Source organism: Pantherophis guttatus, chromosome 1 (assembly GCF_059756535.1).
Source record: "Pantherophis guttatus breed Tessera chromosome 1, ASM5975653v1, whole genome shotgun sequence".
NCBI lineage: Eukaryota > Metazoa > Chordata > Lepidosauria > Squamata > Colubridae > Pantherophis > Pantherophis guttatus.
In genome coordinates, this window is record NC_142063.1 from 54,439,478 (window position 1) to 54,455,382 (window position 15,905).

The 15,905-nt window shown below is 37.3% G+C and overlaps 1 protein-coding gene across 24 annotated transcripts in view; it reads right to left on the bottom strand.

Moving 5' to 3' along the window:
• Positions 1–94: 94 nt before the first annotated feature.
• Positions 95–15,905, bottom strand: part of GPATCH2L (G-patch domain containing 2 like) — a 44,949-nt gene continuing 29,138 nt past the window's right edge. For 9 of the 24 annotated variants that reach the window (XR_015728915.1, XM_087873957.1, XM_087873922.1 and 6 more), the window contains 2 exons: positions 9,877–9,974; positions 95–2,756 (listed from right to left, as the gene is read on the bottom strand). Coding sequence is in view for 15 of the 24 variants with exons in the window: in XM_087873957.1 (XP_087730083.1) it covers positions 2,695–2,756; positions 9,877–9,974 (160 nt within the window). In the remaining 9 variants the exon portion in view is untranslated. The remainder of the gene's footprint in view (positions 2,757–9,876; positions 9,975–15,905) is intronic. The other 15 variants (XM_087873964.1, XM_087873924.1, XM_087873932.1 and 12 more) reach the window with 4 other exon arrangements.

Genomic DNA, 15,905 nt, shown 5'->3' on the forward strand with positions numbered 1-15,905 from the left:
TCGCTAACTATTTTAGTAAGGCATGCATGAACTGCAGTATGTTACCGGATAAACCCATATCACCACATCTTGCAAAATCTATCAACAAAACCAGTGCCTGTTTGCAATCAAATATTTATATAGAATTAGTACATTTGTTAATTCTGTATGTAATTCTTTAATATTATCAATTGACATAACACATTACAAAAGCATATGAAACATACCAATCCTTTCTCTGTTCCTAAGCATCATTTCAACTGCTAGCTGAATACACCAAATGCCACAAGGGAAAATTGCTGCCTACTTAAATTTCAAGATCCACCCAAGCCTGCAGCCCCATTCACTCTGATTTTTGTACCCTAATATATTGGGTACAAATCAAATGTATTACTGTGGTGTCCTATTCAACACTCAATCATTTTAACTTGTCAACATTAAATGCAGCAGATTTCTAACAGAGAAGGGCAGATGATTTAAGAAAGCACCAAAAGGCATATAATATAGTGTAGCAAAGCGTGCTGGACTGATTATATGGACATCTAGTTGTCAGGCCCCTAAATATGAATGCTGATACCTGAAATGTGGACTATTTTGCAGTCCTGTTCACATATGATGACTCTTTACCACGATAGGAGTAACAGGTAAAAACATACAAAATAAAAAATACAAACCAGTAAACAGTGCTTCAAAAAAAATAGCCATTCACATATATAATTGTATATACACACACATATACAAGTGATTCACAAAAGATAAAATTTAAAAACTTCTCCCATATTAAGCTCATCTGGAAAATATTGCAACTGTATTGCGTGCTACTTCAGAATAATGGGAAGCCATTCCTTTTAAACTTTTATATCTGTGCTATCACTTGTACCAACAGATATTCAGTTTAAATGAACATCCTTCTGAGAACTACAACAAAAGTTGAGGCCAAAATATGGAATATTTTTAAAAGGTGGAAATCTCAATTCAGGATGGTTTTGCTGTTGCTGATGTTAGTTTTTTATTTGTGTCTAGGAAACCAAGCAATATTTATGCAGCTATGCTTAGGAGTATGTCAAGAGGAGTGATAATCTGAGCTGTTTTTTATGTTCTATGCTGGACAGAGATTGTAAAAGATGAAAAGCCAGGGTCATCATGATAAACTCTAACTGAGGACCATGAAGTAGCCGAGGGGTAGAAATCAAGCAGGAAAGGGAGACCAGTGTAGCAATGGCTCAGCCCCTGTGAAAAGGCTCTAGAAGCCTAAAATAGAGATGGAAGTTGGTTAGCTGGCAGTGGGATTTAGGGCAAACATAGCTACTATGTTCCACAATGACCCAAATGCATCCTAGCTACTTTTTATTTAAAAACAGTTGTGTGCATGGGCTTTCAGAAGCTGAGGGCTCCAAACTACTTTACCTAAAAGGCTGTAATACAGCAACATACATCAGGGTAATACAGCAGATGTCTATTAAAATAATATTCAGAGTATATCCTGCTGGTCGCCCGTTTTCATTATCAATCACTTCAAAATACTATATATTTCAAGGTTTCTTGACATAACAATTCATTCCAGAAATTATCATTCCGTTGGTTGTTCACAGGGAAAATAGAAAAGTGAGCTCAAAGGGGAAATGCATCTCATTTAAATCAAGTTTAGGACATTCCAGTGGTTCTGGAAGGAAAAAATCAGAAAGGATCATTCTACATAAAGAACCACTTAAAAGAGATTTAACCAGCATACAGGTAATCTTTGGGTTATGATGAAAATTGGGACTGGGTAGGGGGTGTTGCAGGATAGTGAAAGAGCGGGAGCGACTTACTGGAGCAACTGGCAACTTTTCCTGTTGGCTTCCCTATGAAGTCAACAGGAAAGTTGCAAATAGCAATTCCATAACATGGTTCCTGGTGATGTTGTATCACAAACCAGACACCCAGAAGCTCAGATTGCAATCGTGTGTTACAAGGGTTGTACAATGGCCAAAAAGTCTTGAAGACCAGTCATATTTTCATTTTTTCAGTACCACCCAAACTCTGAACAATCACTGAATGAAGGGATATAAATGGAGGATTTCCTATATTGTGCTTGATTTTTTTTCTAACAAGTAACTGTTGGGAAAATGAACCCTTTGTAGCACTCAGGTTACCCAATCCATACCAAACATCTATCGTATTCACTCTAATCAAATCATCCATGCTGGAATGACAGAGTCTGCTTCTTCAAAATACTGCAATTAGAACATTTCCCTGTTTAATACAGAAATTTTAGTACAATGGATACTTCCAAATATGAAGAGGTCAGTAACAAAAGTAAGCATTTTCAATAAACAATAACATTTTGCACATATCCACAATATTCGTTTGCTTTGAGAACAAAGAAGTAAGGGTGTGCAATACCTAATTTGCACACCAATAGAAACATTACTAGTATAGAAATCTCAACACTGATTACATTTGCATTTGTATATAAACATGATTTGCAGGATATATTGAATAATCAAATAATATTGACATGTCACATAATAATACTGAGAGACATTTATTGCCAGTCAAGGCAACTGATAAAAATTGTGATATACTCTGGAGTCCAACAGATTAAAAAACAGAACTAGTTGCCAATAGAAGAATGGCCTGCTTTTAGTACCGTCTCATACGACATTTTTTAAAAAGCTGTTGGGAGTGACCATGATGATTCTTTCGGATGGTGGATCGATTCTGGCTCCAGAGTCAGTTCTGGTGGGTCACAGGCAGATCAGGGTTTGATGCATCTATGTGGATAGATAAAGCTGCTAGAACACAACAATAAAGAGTGAAGAAAATACAGTGAAAAGTCATGCCAAACAGATAAAAAAATCTACCATTTTTAATATCAAGATTTATGTGCCAAACCCCACCATTTATCCATTCCTGTTGTTACTAATTAATTTCCTTTCAACCATTAATTTCTTTTCAACCAGTTTGGGATGAGGGTTGAGGCAAACTACTAAAATAGTTTTAAGTTTCTGCAACAATATTTCACTGCCTGCTTGATTTTTTTTAAAAAAATGCACTTGCAAGCCACACTTCACTGATATATGTTTTGCTTTCTGATCAATATATTCTGTCCAGCCAGTCACTACACAAACATCAGTAAAACATCATTTTGCCAGACTGCAAAATGCAAGAAGAAAAAATCAAACCATTCACAGCTCCTATGAATTAACTCACACTAGAATAGTGTTTCTCAACCTCTGCATGTTGCCAGGAGAATTTTAAGATCCACACATCTTAAACTTGCAGAGTTGGGAAACACTGCGTTAGAGCTTTTGAAAATCACTTCTGAACTCACACTAGAGAGCTCTGATAGTTACAACAAGTATCCCTGTTATTATACATTGTGATAGTGAAACACACCAGTCAGACTTTTAGCTATACAATTTGGGATGAAGACCCTTTGAATGGTGTGGAAGTAAGAATGTATTTCCAGAGAAAAATTGCAGAATACAGGAACCATTAGCACAACTCAGGTGACCCTGAGGACACAGATAAACCTCCAAGTGCTTCAACAACTCTCTAAAAGGATGCAAATGACCAGCTGTCTGCAAGGAATATAAATCCTTCCATTCCGCATCATCCAGTCAAAGCTGAAGAAGCTCTTGGATGAGAAGTAAAACGTGTTCAAAGAAAAAACAAGAAAGTCCAGTTGCCTCCTGAAAAAGCACCTTTGGGATAACCATGTCCTGGATGACTGAGAATCTCTACAGACTTCCTGTTTTATGTATTAATATATCCAGGGTTGTGCTTGTTTTGTGCCCAGTTGAAAAAACTGGATTTTGTAGCCAAAATAATCAAAATTCTATGATGAAAAGGGTGAGGAACTATCTGCAGTCTTCCCTGCTCCAAAGATCATTCAAAAACATCTACTGTGCATGTAAAAAGCAGGATAAGTCCCTTGTTGAATCTACTTTACGAATACTAATAGGATTCAGACTAAAGACCATAAGTATCTTCTAGGCAGTGTGAAACAATTTGTCTGCCAAGAGAGTGAGACAAGATGGAAGAAACTCTTCAGGTTGTTGGTGAGGCAGCCTAACCTATCCTCGGTGCCTATCCATATCACAGGAAAGGAATCAAAGAGAGAACTAGCAATGTATTTTTTTTAATCCATTGAGAAGAAAAGTCAAAAGATAGGTCAAGATCATACAGACAGAGATAAAAGACCATATATGAATTCAGTATCTTCATAATTACATCACTGAACAATGAACAAATGCAAGCTCAACTCCTAGGTCCAATATTGTGAAGTACTTAGATAAACTATCATCCTGGGCCCCACCAGCTGACACTTCCTGGGTACAATAGTATCCAGAGCATGTCCTTCTTGCTGTTCAGGTAGGGCAAACATAAACTGGGGAGAGACAGTTTCATAAGTAAACTAGTCCTAAACTATGAAGGGCTTAGCCTATCTCTTCTGGCCAGATCTTTATAGGCTGATGGCTCCATCTTAAAGGCCAGAAAGCTGGATTGCTGGGAACCTTGGTTTCAACATGCTGAAGGTCAGGTTTGTTTGCAATAAAGCCAACCACAAATTGATGGTGAATGAGATAGCAGACTTTGGGGGCACACATTTCTGAAACCTGGTCAGAAGAAGGCAATGAACGGTGTCACTTTGTCTAAAATCTGATCAGCTATGTAACAAACCCTTTATCGGATTTGAAGAAAGCCAGGAATGGGGGTGGCCAAAGATTCTGCTCTCGAGATTCTGAGGTGGGAGTGCCTATCTGTTATGCTGGAATGCAGAGAAATTTGGAATCTTACTGATATATAAGCCATCCTGCTGCCCAGCAGGCTTCCTCACCGACTGCTGGAATTGGTCTCTGGACTGGTGTGGAGAAGCACTTATCTTCTGATGAGGGACTTCAACCTCCTACTTTGGAAACTGGCTCCAGTAAGGTCTGGGAGTTCATGGCCTCCAGGACAGTCATGTGTTTCTCTCAAGTAATCTCAAGAGTTAATAAAGATGGGTAGTCATACATTAGACCTCATCAGCAGATCTGGTGATGGAGTAATTGTCTACCTCCCATAGCTATAGCCATTTATTTGAATGGAGGGGGCGGGGGGGGGGGGTGTTGCAGGAAACCACCCAAAAATGGCAAAAAAAAAATAATAGTGAATCATGGTCATGTGACCACAGAATGTTGCAACCAGTCAAAAAGCTGACCCACCCAATGTACAGTCATGTGACTGCAGGGAGCAGTGTGATCATTTATGATAGCCAGGTACGCGTTATGGGCCATAAAGCACCCATTCCATGGTCATATAACTTCAAGTGATTGTAAAATGACCCATCTTTAAGAAAGGATTACCTGTATCCAAGACATTAAAAAAAGGGAAAAAATAGACAGGTCCATATAAATAGTATATCATGACATTTAATTAAGGTTTTAAAAGATAGAGAATTGTAGATTGACGCTTTCCCTTCCACTATAGAATGAGGGCAGCATCTTCAGTAGACTGACTATTACTATCTAAATTCAGTCAAAATTCAGCAAAACTTTCCATAGATGGGGGAGGGAAAGGGCCTATGACAGAGGAAGATTTGTTGCTGCATGTTTAAGAAAGAAGCTAAATTCATCACAATGACAGGGCAGAGTGTTGGCAGAGATTTGAGCTATTTATTCTTTTAGGAAAATCCTATAAAGAATGACATGAGGAAGCCTCTATCTGCAGTCTTGTTCATCACGTTGGTGAGGAGTCTGATAACAGATGTATGCAGTAGCATGATTTAGTGCCGGGAGCTGGCCCCTGATGTGTATTAATACAGCAGCAAAGCGGAACAAGCTTCTCTTCATCACTCATCTCTATAAAAGAGGTGGAATCCGAGATGGCCTGATGTTAGGCAGAGCAAGCCCATTTGTTCTGCTGACTGATGGAGCCAGCTCAGGCTGTGTCCTTCACCTCTGTGGGGCACTCAGGTTGCATAAAGGAGTTCACTGAAGCAGGACCTGGTCAACAAGTGAGTTGAGAGCAATCGAGCTCAGACGGAGATCTGTGCTGAAGAAACATCCTTGCCTGTATAGACTCCCTGAACTGAAACCTGGGTCTGAATTCTGATTCATGACAATCTTTTACTGAAGACACAAGAATTCATCAAAAGAAAATTGCACCTTCGGTGAAAGAAAGTTGCCGTTCATAAGCTAATCGGAGCAACTATCCAATGAATGCTGACTGAAACCAAGCTGGAGAGAGAGAAGGAAGGATTGTCCAATAACTAGGGATGCTCATCACACAAAATACAGAAATGTATTTTGCTTTCTTGGAATAACAAAGCATTCAGTTACACTTTTTTACAAAAGAGGTTCACTTATGACCATAGAAAATGCCCTCCAAAAAAAATCAGAAACGAAAGAGATCCCCAAATTAGTTTTTCAGGTAGAGTTTATACATTCTGTCTTGTCTGTCTTTCTTGCCTTGCACTCTGCTCCAGTGATCTGTAACCGTGTCTCTTTGCAGGGATTTACTGCTGTTTGAATCTTGTCATTACATGCTTTTGGAAGACTAAACTAAATGTGAGGATTATAGTTAAATTTACCATCCATCCCTCTCTCTTGTTGATACACACTACTAACCAATAATGTTAGTACTGATAGTGTTATCAATAGTACTAACAGTACTAACAATACTGTTAGTACTGATTTTACCAATCAGTAAAAACAAACAAAAAAAAAAAACAGAGTTTACACATCAAAGCGATTTACAATATGGGGGGGCGGGGGCGATAATAAAAGTTGTGATCTCTCTCTCTCTCATTCATATATATATATATATATATATATATATATATATATATATATATATGCATACTGAAAATGTTTTTTAATCTACTTTTCACTCTATAAAGGCACTCTGTAAGGATGTCCACTTTCCTTTTTGATTTTTGTCTAGAACCTTAATTTGTGCTACTAGACTAAGATTAAAATGTCCATGGATTTTTGCTATTTTTCAATTAGCATTACTGATATTTTATTGTTTATCTCTGAAACTTAACCTCTATTCTACCTTTGATGCACCTGACTGTCTTCAGCCAAACTGTGAGATACACTGTAAATAGACCTACACTGGAACTGATGACAGGGGTAACAATCTTTTTTGATATGTTACTGTGACACATTCTACATGGGGCTGCCCTTGAAGAGCATTCGGGAAGTTTAACTGATGTAAAACTGATGTCGACAAGGGTAATAAAAGATGCTGGCTACACGGCACATGTAACACCACTGCTCTGTGAGCTGCACTGGCTGCTGGTGTGTTTCCAGGTGCAATTCAAGGTGCTGGTTGCCACCTTTAAAGCCTTACATGGCTTGGGATTGGGTTATCTGAAGGACTGTCTTTTCCAAGAGTTTCTACCCATCCAATCTGATCCAACACATTGGGCATGCTGCAGATTACATCAGCCAAAAGTGTCTAATGAGGAACTAGAAGATGGACTTTGTACAACACTGTACAATACTGTAATTGTACAACACTATACAATAGCCACGATGGCGCATCGATTAGAATGCAATCTTGCAGGTTAACTCTGCACACAACCAGGAGTTCAACCCTGACTGGCTCAAGGTTGACTCAGCCTTCCATCCATCTGAGTTCGGTAAAATGCGGAGCCAGATTATTGGAGGCAATATGCTAGCATTTGTAAATGGTTCTGAGAGTGCTGTAAAGCACTATAGAACAGTGTACAAGTCTAAGTGCTATTACTAAGCTACCACTTTTGGCTTATTTTGGCTGCTCCTTGCTGTAGCTTTAGAAAGTTATACAAAGATGCCTGTCTTGACAGAAATTTGGGCACTAGCGATGGTGAGAGATTGCTTTTTTATTGGGGAGGGTTTTCATTGTGGTTGGGGTAGATCTGATTTATGAGGTTCTGGTTTTATGGGGAGTGACAGGATATTTGGATTTTATGTTACGCATGATACTGTAAGCCATCTGAGTCATTGTGATTGAGTGATATAAATCTAAGTAATATATGAATCAAACAAACTGCAGCAGGAAAGGTTTTAGTTCATCTCCCCATAATGTCTTCTTTTCACGTAAGCTATACTCTTTAGAGGTAGTTTGGCATGATCAAAATATAATAGCCTCTATATCATCATTTTTTGCCCTAAAAACAGAAATCTTCAATTTACATTAAATGTTAGGCATCTGTACTTCTCTTGGATTCCTTCCGACTCTCTCTCCTTCTCCATTCCTCAGCTGGTTTTGATGGTGGTTTGAATTTCACCAGCAGAATTATAAAATTGGATACAACATGAATACATATGAAGTTTAAGTCTTTCCTCAGCCATGTAAACTCACTCAGCAACTTTGGATCAGTTGCTCTTTTTCAGCCCCTTGTCCAATTCAACACTATTATACTGATAATCCTCAATTTATGATAAATCACTTAATGACATTCAAATTATGACAGCCTCGGAAAAAAATACTTATGACCCATCTCAAAGTTACAACTGTCATACTACCCATAGTCATGTGATTAGACTTCAGGTACTTGGCAATCACCTTGCGTTTATGACTTATTGCAGCATCCTGCAATCACATGATTACATTTTGAGACTTTTTTGGAATTTTCTCTAGGCTGCTCTGCTTGTGTTCTGATATCATCTGAAATCACATCATGTTATTAACAGAATTGATGATTGATAAATCACAATGGCTGGCATTGCACAACATACTTAACCAAAGTGAAATAGATCACATACAGTAACTGCGTACAATGTGTAAACCTGGCCCAGATTTCTTGGCATGAATGGTATGTTTGGTGAGCAGAAAATCCAACAAAAATTTAAGTACCTCTATAATAAACAAGTACCGGAAAAGTATATCTTCACTGGAAACAGATCTCTGCATTATATAAATCGTTATTTATTCATTTTTTCCGACCTATCCAAGTCATAGGGATGGCACTGCACAATATATTTAGGCTATCCCTGACCCTGAATATTTTAAATCTAAGCTTCTCCTAAACACAGTAAGGACATTAACAAATTCTATGGCTGAAAATGTAGACTTCTTGATACTGCAGACTCCTTGGTAGTGTCACACAAAGGAACTTCAACAGCATTTTTCATGTTATTTTTTATCTCAGTTCTTTCAAAATATTTGCTCATTGATGGTAATGTATTTCATAATATAAAATGATTTTATTAAATTGGGTCTTTTAAAAAAAAAAAGATAGGCACCATGCAAAATAAATTACAGAAGTCTAAAATATGTAGAGGACACCAGATTGGGAAAGACTTGCCTAGAATCCCTTGGGATATCATCATGCTTCCTGTACCAAGCACATAAGAACTAGCACTGTACTTTCAAACACAATATAATTTTGCCTACTCAGAATGATGCTCTTCAATCAAAGTGCTCAGATACTGACATAAAAAAGCCATAAATATCGTATCTTTCTAAATCAAAATCTTTCTAAGGAACCACAACTGGTGGCTGGACAGGTTAATAATGCAATCTTAAAGGAAAACAAATTTTGTGGGAAGCAACACCACATTGTACAGAATTCTATAAAATGAGTCAGGTTTGCATAGTACATACAACTTGCCCATCTTTTACTATACAAAATAATTTGCCTCTGTGAGCTACAACATGCTGGGAAGGCTCCAATTACTGCTGACATCTGCGTTTTCATCAGGCACTTCTCAAACATTTGCAAACCAACAGTTACTACCAAAGGGGCAGTTTCCAATATTAAATTTGGCATTTGTGTACAACAAATTGAAACTTTATATAATATTGCCATAAGATGCCTGCTTTTTAATATGGTCAAAAGGCAGATCTCTTAAATTGTGGATCTTCTCATGAATTTCAAATAATTTCTCCTCCAAAACTGCCACAGTCCACATCACTAACTACTGAAGAAAGTTTTACCTGAGTTGGGGCTGGAAAGTGAGGCTGTTGCCATGACTGGTTTGCGTTTCCTCTTGATGTCCCTTGAGCACGGTGGTCCCAGGTGTATATTAGTCTGCCTAAAGAATGAATAAACTGTACCAATTAGAAAAAGAAGCCAACAAGTATCACACTGATGGTCTTTTAACAGGAAATGCGTCAGCCAGATAATTTTTAATTAGCATTTACCCTGCACTATTTTTATAATATAAGAACAATTCTTTTTATTGATTGATCTAATTTATACCCTGGTTCTCTGCTGAGCAGTGAATGCAGCGAACAAAATTTTAAAAGCTTTTAAAAAATCAAATACATAGATGAAAGCTAACAATCTAATTATGTGTACAGAGATTCTCAGTCATCCAGGTAATTCAGCTCTGGAAGCTGAAGAAGCTTCTTGGATGAGAAGTGAAACATCATCAAATAAAAACAAGAAAGTCCAGTTGCCTCTTGAAAAAGCACCTTTGGGATAACAATCTAATAATGCTAACAGTATACAGTATAGTAAAACCCCGCAAAAGAAAGGGAACTTGACAGACATTCTACATTCCTGAGGGAGCAGGAACCAAAAGCAACCTTACAGGGAATGTTTTCCATAACACTCTTCCAAAGAGCAGAGATACTGTACATTTCCTATCCTATGAAAAAACAATTAATGATTTTTGTTAGAAAAGAAAACCAGATTGAATATTTATAGTTAAATTATCTGGCTTGGAAAATGTTCTTCCACATTTATGCTAAAGGTAACTTAAGGGGGGAAATGCATAAGCTCAAAGAATGCAGAAGAGTTACATGTGTTTAACTAGAGATAAAGGGCTTCAGAAAGGAAAGAAGAAGAAATAGCCTTCACTAATCTATCTATTAGAATCAAACAATAAATATATGATTGACAGAATTACAAAGTATTAGAAAAGACCAGACCCTTTCCTGATGCAATGGTCTGACCCAAAGGAACTGCTATAGGGCAACATCATAGGCTAATCCACAACAAATGCAGATTCAAAATTTTTGATAACGTTTACCGCACAATAATAAAGCAGCACATTCAAGCCCTTTTACTTCAAGAGACTGAAGTACCCATTGCCTTGTGTTACAGCTGTGCTCTCTGTTTTAAGCACATTGTACTCAATGCATATTTAGAGTGCAAATGAAACAGCTAGATAGAAATCAATTTGTTTCACAAGTGGCTCCCTTACTCCACATATTAAGTTCTGTGATGCAAAAGGCAATGTGCTGTTTAATTATGCTCCTTTGTGGTAATATAGAAGCATCTGCCCTATATACTTTCACTGTTAAACCAGATAATTATTATTCATGCCTGGCTTAGTCCTGGCATCAAAAAATAAGACAGTACTATGAGTGATAGACATGTATATCCCTCTTAAACAAGACATTGATTTTGATGCAATTTATAGATTTATAGTAGTCCTATTAAAAGCAGTGGGGGAAAATAATCATAAATTCAGCTAATCTACTTTAAATATGGTCATTCAATGCACGGTGTTTTGCCTCCTTTTTAGGTGGCAAAATGATACTAAGAAAGTCCTGGGAATATTAACATACAGTTACAACAATTATCAACAAAGGAAAGTAAAGTATAAATGTGGTAAGATGAGATAATGCTAAAAATATTTTGCTGAAACAAAAAAAAGTAACTAGTTAAGTAAACATAGATACAGCGGGTTATAAATTTTGTAGCTATTTATTTATTTATTGTTTTATTTATGGCTAATAAATCAAGAGTCTATTGATCTCCGGCTTGGACTAACAATGTGTTCAATGTTTATTTCAAGCCTACATTGCACTACACAGAGAAACACAAGGCTTATTCCACTTCTGGCCTGCATCCCATGTGTCCTCGGTATGACAGATTGTATCTCAAGTTTACAGTGTGGAAAATTAATGCACAGTCTCCAGCCTACACTCTCTTGCCTACTTTTGCTATCCTCAAAGTAATAACAGCAGCAATGGCTATTGACAACAAGTATAGTCTCAATTCAGATGTCCTGCTTTCAACTGTAAGGAAGGAGTCTTGATGTTTAGCAGAAGAAGAATACAATTAAGCTGTCAACTTCAAACCAAACCTGGGAGAAGCCATTTTGTTGGTTCTCAGTTGCTACATGGTATGGGGAGGGGGGCGGGCAGGAATGCACTGCCAGACACAACACTGCTCTATCTCGTGGGACCCAAAGTCTTCTCCACAGGTGTCGGATGAGATTGAAGAGGAGTGCCTAGGGGGCCTGCCAATGAACCTAATTGGACAATGTGACCTGTGACACTTGGGGAGGGGATCATTTACTATTTTAACTATATTGAAACCGCAGGAAATATTCAGAGTTGGTTTTACATTTAATCATGCCAATATGATGTGCCCAATAAAGAAGTTATTTGAGAGAGATCTGAGTTTCAGAGTTCTGATTTGCTTGGGCTCGTTAGTCAGAACCTTGACAAAATCATTTCTATTAGATTTAAGCATATTTGGTCTATTAATAGAGGGGCTGAAGAGAAATGGAGATATCCACCACTGAACATATTCACTGTTCTGATAATTAACGACATTCTTATGCTACTCAAGAGAATTAGCACACTGCCAATTGCAGGAAAAACAAATAAAGCCCTAGCATTGGGCCAGAATATCAACATCTCTAAACAATAAGAATCATTTAGAAGTTATGTTTAGTTGCAAATACAGTACTCAGAATGATAATCACACAAAGTATTCCATTGGAAGCAAGAAATAAGTCCTTTCATAATGAAATATTGAACCTGAGCAACAATAAAAGTTTTCAAAAGATCCAAGATATACACCTTTTAAATCTACATACATACAAATGCATAGAAATGAAAGGTCTATAATTAACTCATAAGCAAAAAGCAGAATGTTAGACATTACAAAAATAATTCTTCCTTAATTTTCTACTAGAAAGCACCCAAAGCAGAACTGAAATATTTTAAATTTGAATTATATCAACTGTAGTAATGGAATTGCGTTAAAAAAAGGTGTAATACAGGATAACCAGTTGTCTTTTAAACAACTTATTCAGCTATCTTCGTGGAAAGGAACCATTAAGAAGAAATACTTCCTATCAAGGGTATTGGATTGACAGTATTCAGCTCAGCTATTGCTGTTGTACACATTGCATCCACAGCAGGCAGCATAAAAGATACCTTTTTAAAGCCTTGGGGTACTACCTGGGGCTATTTCTGATGCCTTCAAAGGTCAAAGTTAATAGTGAGAACAGAGCTCTTCTGCCTCTTTGAAATGACACCAGATAGCTGAAAAACCATCTCTGATCTGCACACTGCACATAGAAACCAGTGTTCATCCAATCAATTCAATAATCACATATCTGTATCGAGGAAATAGCTCATTATACAGCATGGACAAGTGCCCAGGTATAAAATTACATCTAATTCAAAAGCTTGTCTACTCCAGAATGGCAAATAAAATGCCTTAGTGAAACAAAAATTCCACCTTTTTCCTCTTGCCCCTTAACTCAGCCATATAAAACTAATAATCAAAATGTATGGGTAATTAATTAACAATTACCCATGTGATTAATTCCTTCCACCTTTGCAACATGTATCATAGTACTACCATCTAAAAGACCTACCTGCAGGGACAAGTGAAGAATTTTTCTGAGTGGCTAAACAATTAATATCTTCCTTTAGACCAGAGACATTTTCCAGAGTACTGAAAAATACTTAATGTCTGACTCAGTACAAAAGTAATTTTCCCAGGGATTCATTTCATTGCCTACACTGACAGAGCCAAATGTTCCTATTATCTTCACCTACTGGGCATTCAACTGACCATCCAATGAGTCCAAAATTTTACTTTTCTCTGTTTTTTAGGTAAAGGATCTCAACAGGCACTGACACTGCTTGGGAATTTACCATTAAGCATGGTAATTTTTTTTTAATTTATTACATTTATTAAGGCCATCTATCTCACAAAAAATTACTCTGGATGACATATAAAAATTTATGAAAACAATGAATTTATAAAAACAATCATTATTAAAATTACAAAACAGTCATTATTTAAATATAAAAACCACATGGCCCAGGAGGGAGTGAACATCAGCCACAGTGAGGGAGCCATCTAAACATTTCACTGGTCCTTTGGGATTCCCATAGCCAGGTCTTAAGGGACATCCTGAACATTAACAAGGATGGCGCTAACCTCACTTCTCGTGAGTGTTGGCTCATTAGAGCTTTAGCAAAGAGGTCCCCAACCCCCTGGTCTGAGGACCGTCACCGGTCCGCAGCATGCCAGAAACTGGGCGGCGCAAACAAGCAAATCCCTATCTGTGGGATGCAGACAGCATGTAAAACCACGCTCCCTCCAGTCCACAGAAAAACCTCTCTCCACGGAACAGGTCCCTGGTGCCCAAAGGTTGGGGGCCACTGCTTTAGCACACTATTTGTGTAAAGGAAAGCTGTAATCACTCTCAAAAGGGGGCATTCCATTATTAGACAATGCTCAGTATCATGGGGAGGAAAAAAAATCAAATCTGCTATCACAATGAGGTTCATATATTTCAAAACCAAAAAATAATGCACTGAGCAAAAGTGCTCAGTGCCAACTTCTTCATGTTTTCTACTCCAGAGCACAGTCAAAACAGAAGTTATGATAGGCAAGCATGATTAGTAAATGCTTTGTGCCCTTAAAGAGCAGCAATTACAGGCATGTGAAGAGAAGGAAAAGAAGCCCCTGAGTTGCTCTTCGTCACATACCTCCCGAGAGGCAGCAGGCCATTAAAATTCCATGATGTAGAATCAAAAACAGCCTGGGAACAGCCAGGAGGCAATACAGCAAATTAATATACCAACCATCTCCAGGGAAAGAGACAAAAAATGCAGAAAACTCTCTTCACGTTGGAAAATAAAATTATACTACTAATGATAACAGCCACCAAACACACAGACACAGAGTACTTCTAATGATGGGTGTGGAATTCCCAGTGCTGCTTCTAATGCTTTGAGAGAAGTCTCAACACATCACAGACAGAAATCTAGAAAAGAAATCTTGCTATAGTACAATTTATACAGTCTTTTAACTGCATCTTCCAAGGAAACCTCAACAAAGCCATCTCCTTGACACTAAAGAGCTCCTCCTTGCACACTTGTGGCCTCATATGCAACACTCTAGCTAGGGGCTCTGTTTAAATGAAGCAGTGGGTTACCAGGTAATCACTACGCTACCAAAATAAACTGAATCATAAACCATTTGAGAGGCAAAGAAAATATGGGCTATGATATACGGCTCCCTCCCTCCAGGATCTGCTTGACAGCAGTACTTCCAGTAATATAATACATCTGCAAAGGCAGACAGAACTAGCAAAAAATAAAATAAAAATGGCAGTCTAAAAAAATAGGGAAACAAATTGGTAAAATAGAGCGGGATAGAGAATTGCAACCAAAACTAACTGCGATTTCTGAAAATTATTTATTCACATTTCTTTCATTTGGTGAAAGTGGAAAATCATTTACTTATTTAACTGAGAAAGACTATGCTAAATATAGTGTTATTAGGAGGAAAAACTGAATAATTTGTACTTTTGATTGAAAATTCAGATTCTTACAAGAGAGGTAAATAGAAATAGAATATAGTACATGAAGTGATGAGTAAGATGCAACAAATTTGGAGACTGAAATTTGGTTTATCTATTTTAATTAAGTAAACTAACTTGATATTCTTTCTTTTTCTAGCATCTTGATCTTTAGTCCCTTCAACTAATGCCTTAGAACTTGAATTCTTTTCACTTTTTCTTTGTTTCTTCTCACAAAATTCCTTTTTTAAAAATCCAATATAGGAAAATTGTCCAGGTCACTCTCTGGATTTCTTCTTTGTATATCCCTTTTAATCATTAAGACATCCGCAGGTTTCTTTTGTATATTCTGTGTAGTATCTTTTTCCATGTCATTCTTGTAGTCTGCCATTTTTAAATCCACTTTCAAATCAGTCTTAAGCTTGTCAGATAAAAGTTGTTCCTCTTTCATAACAA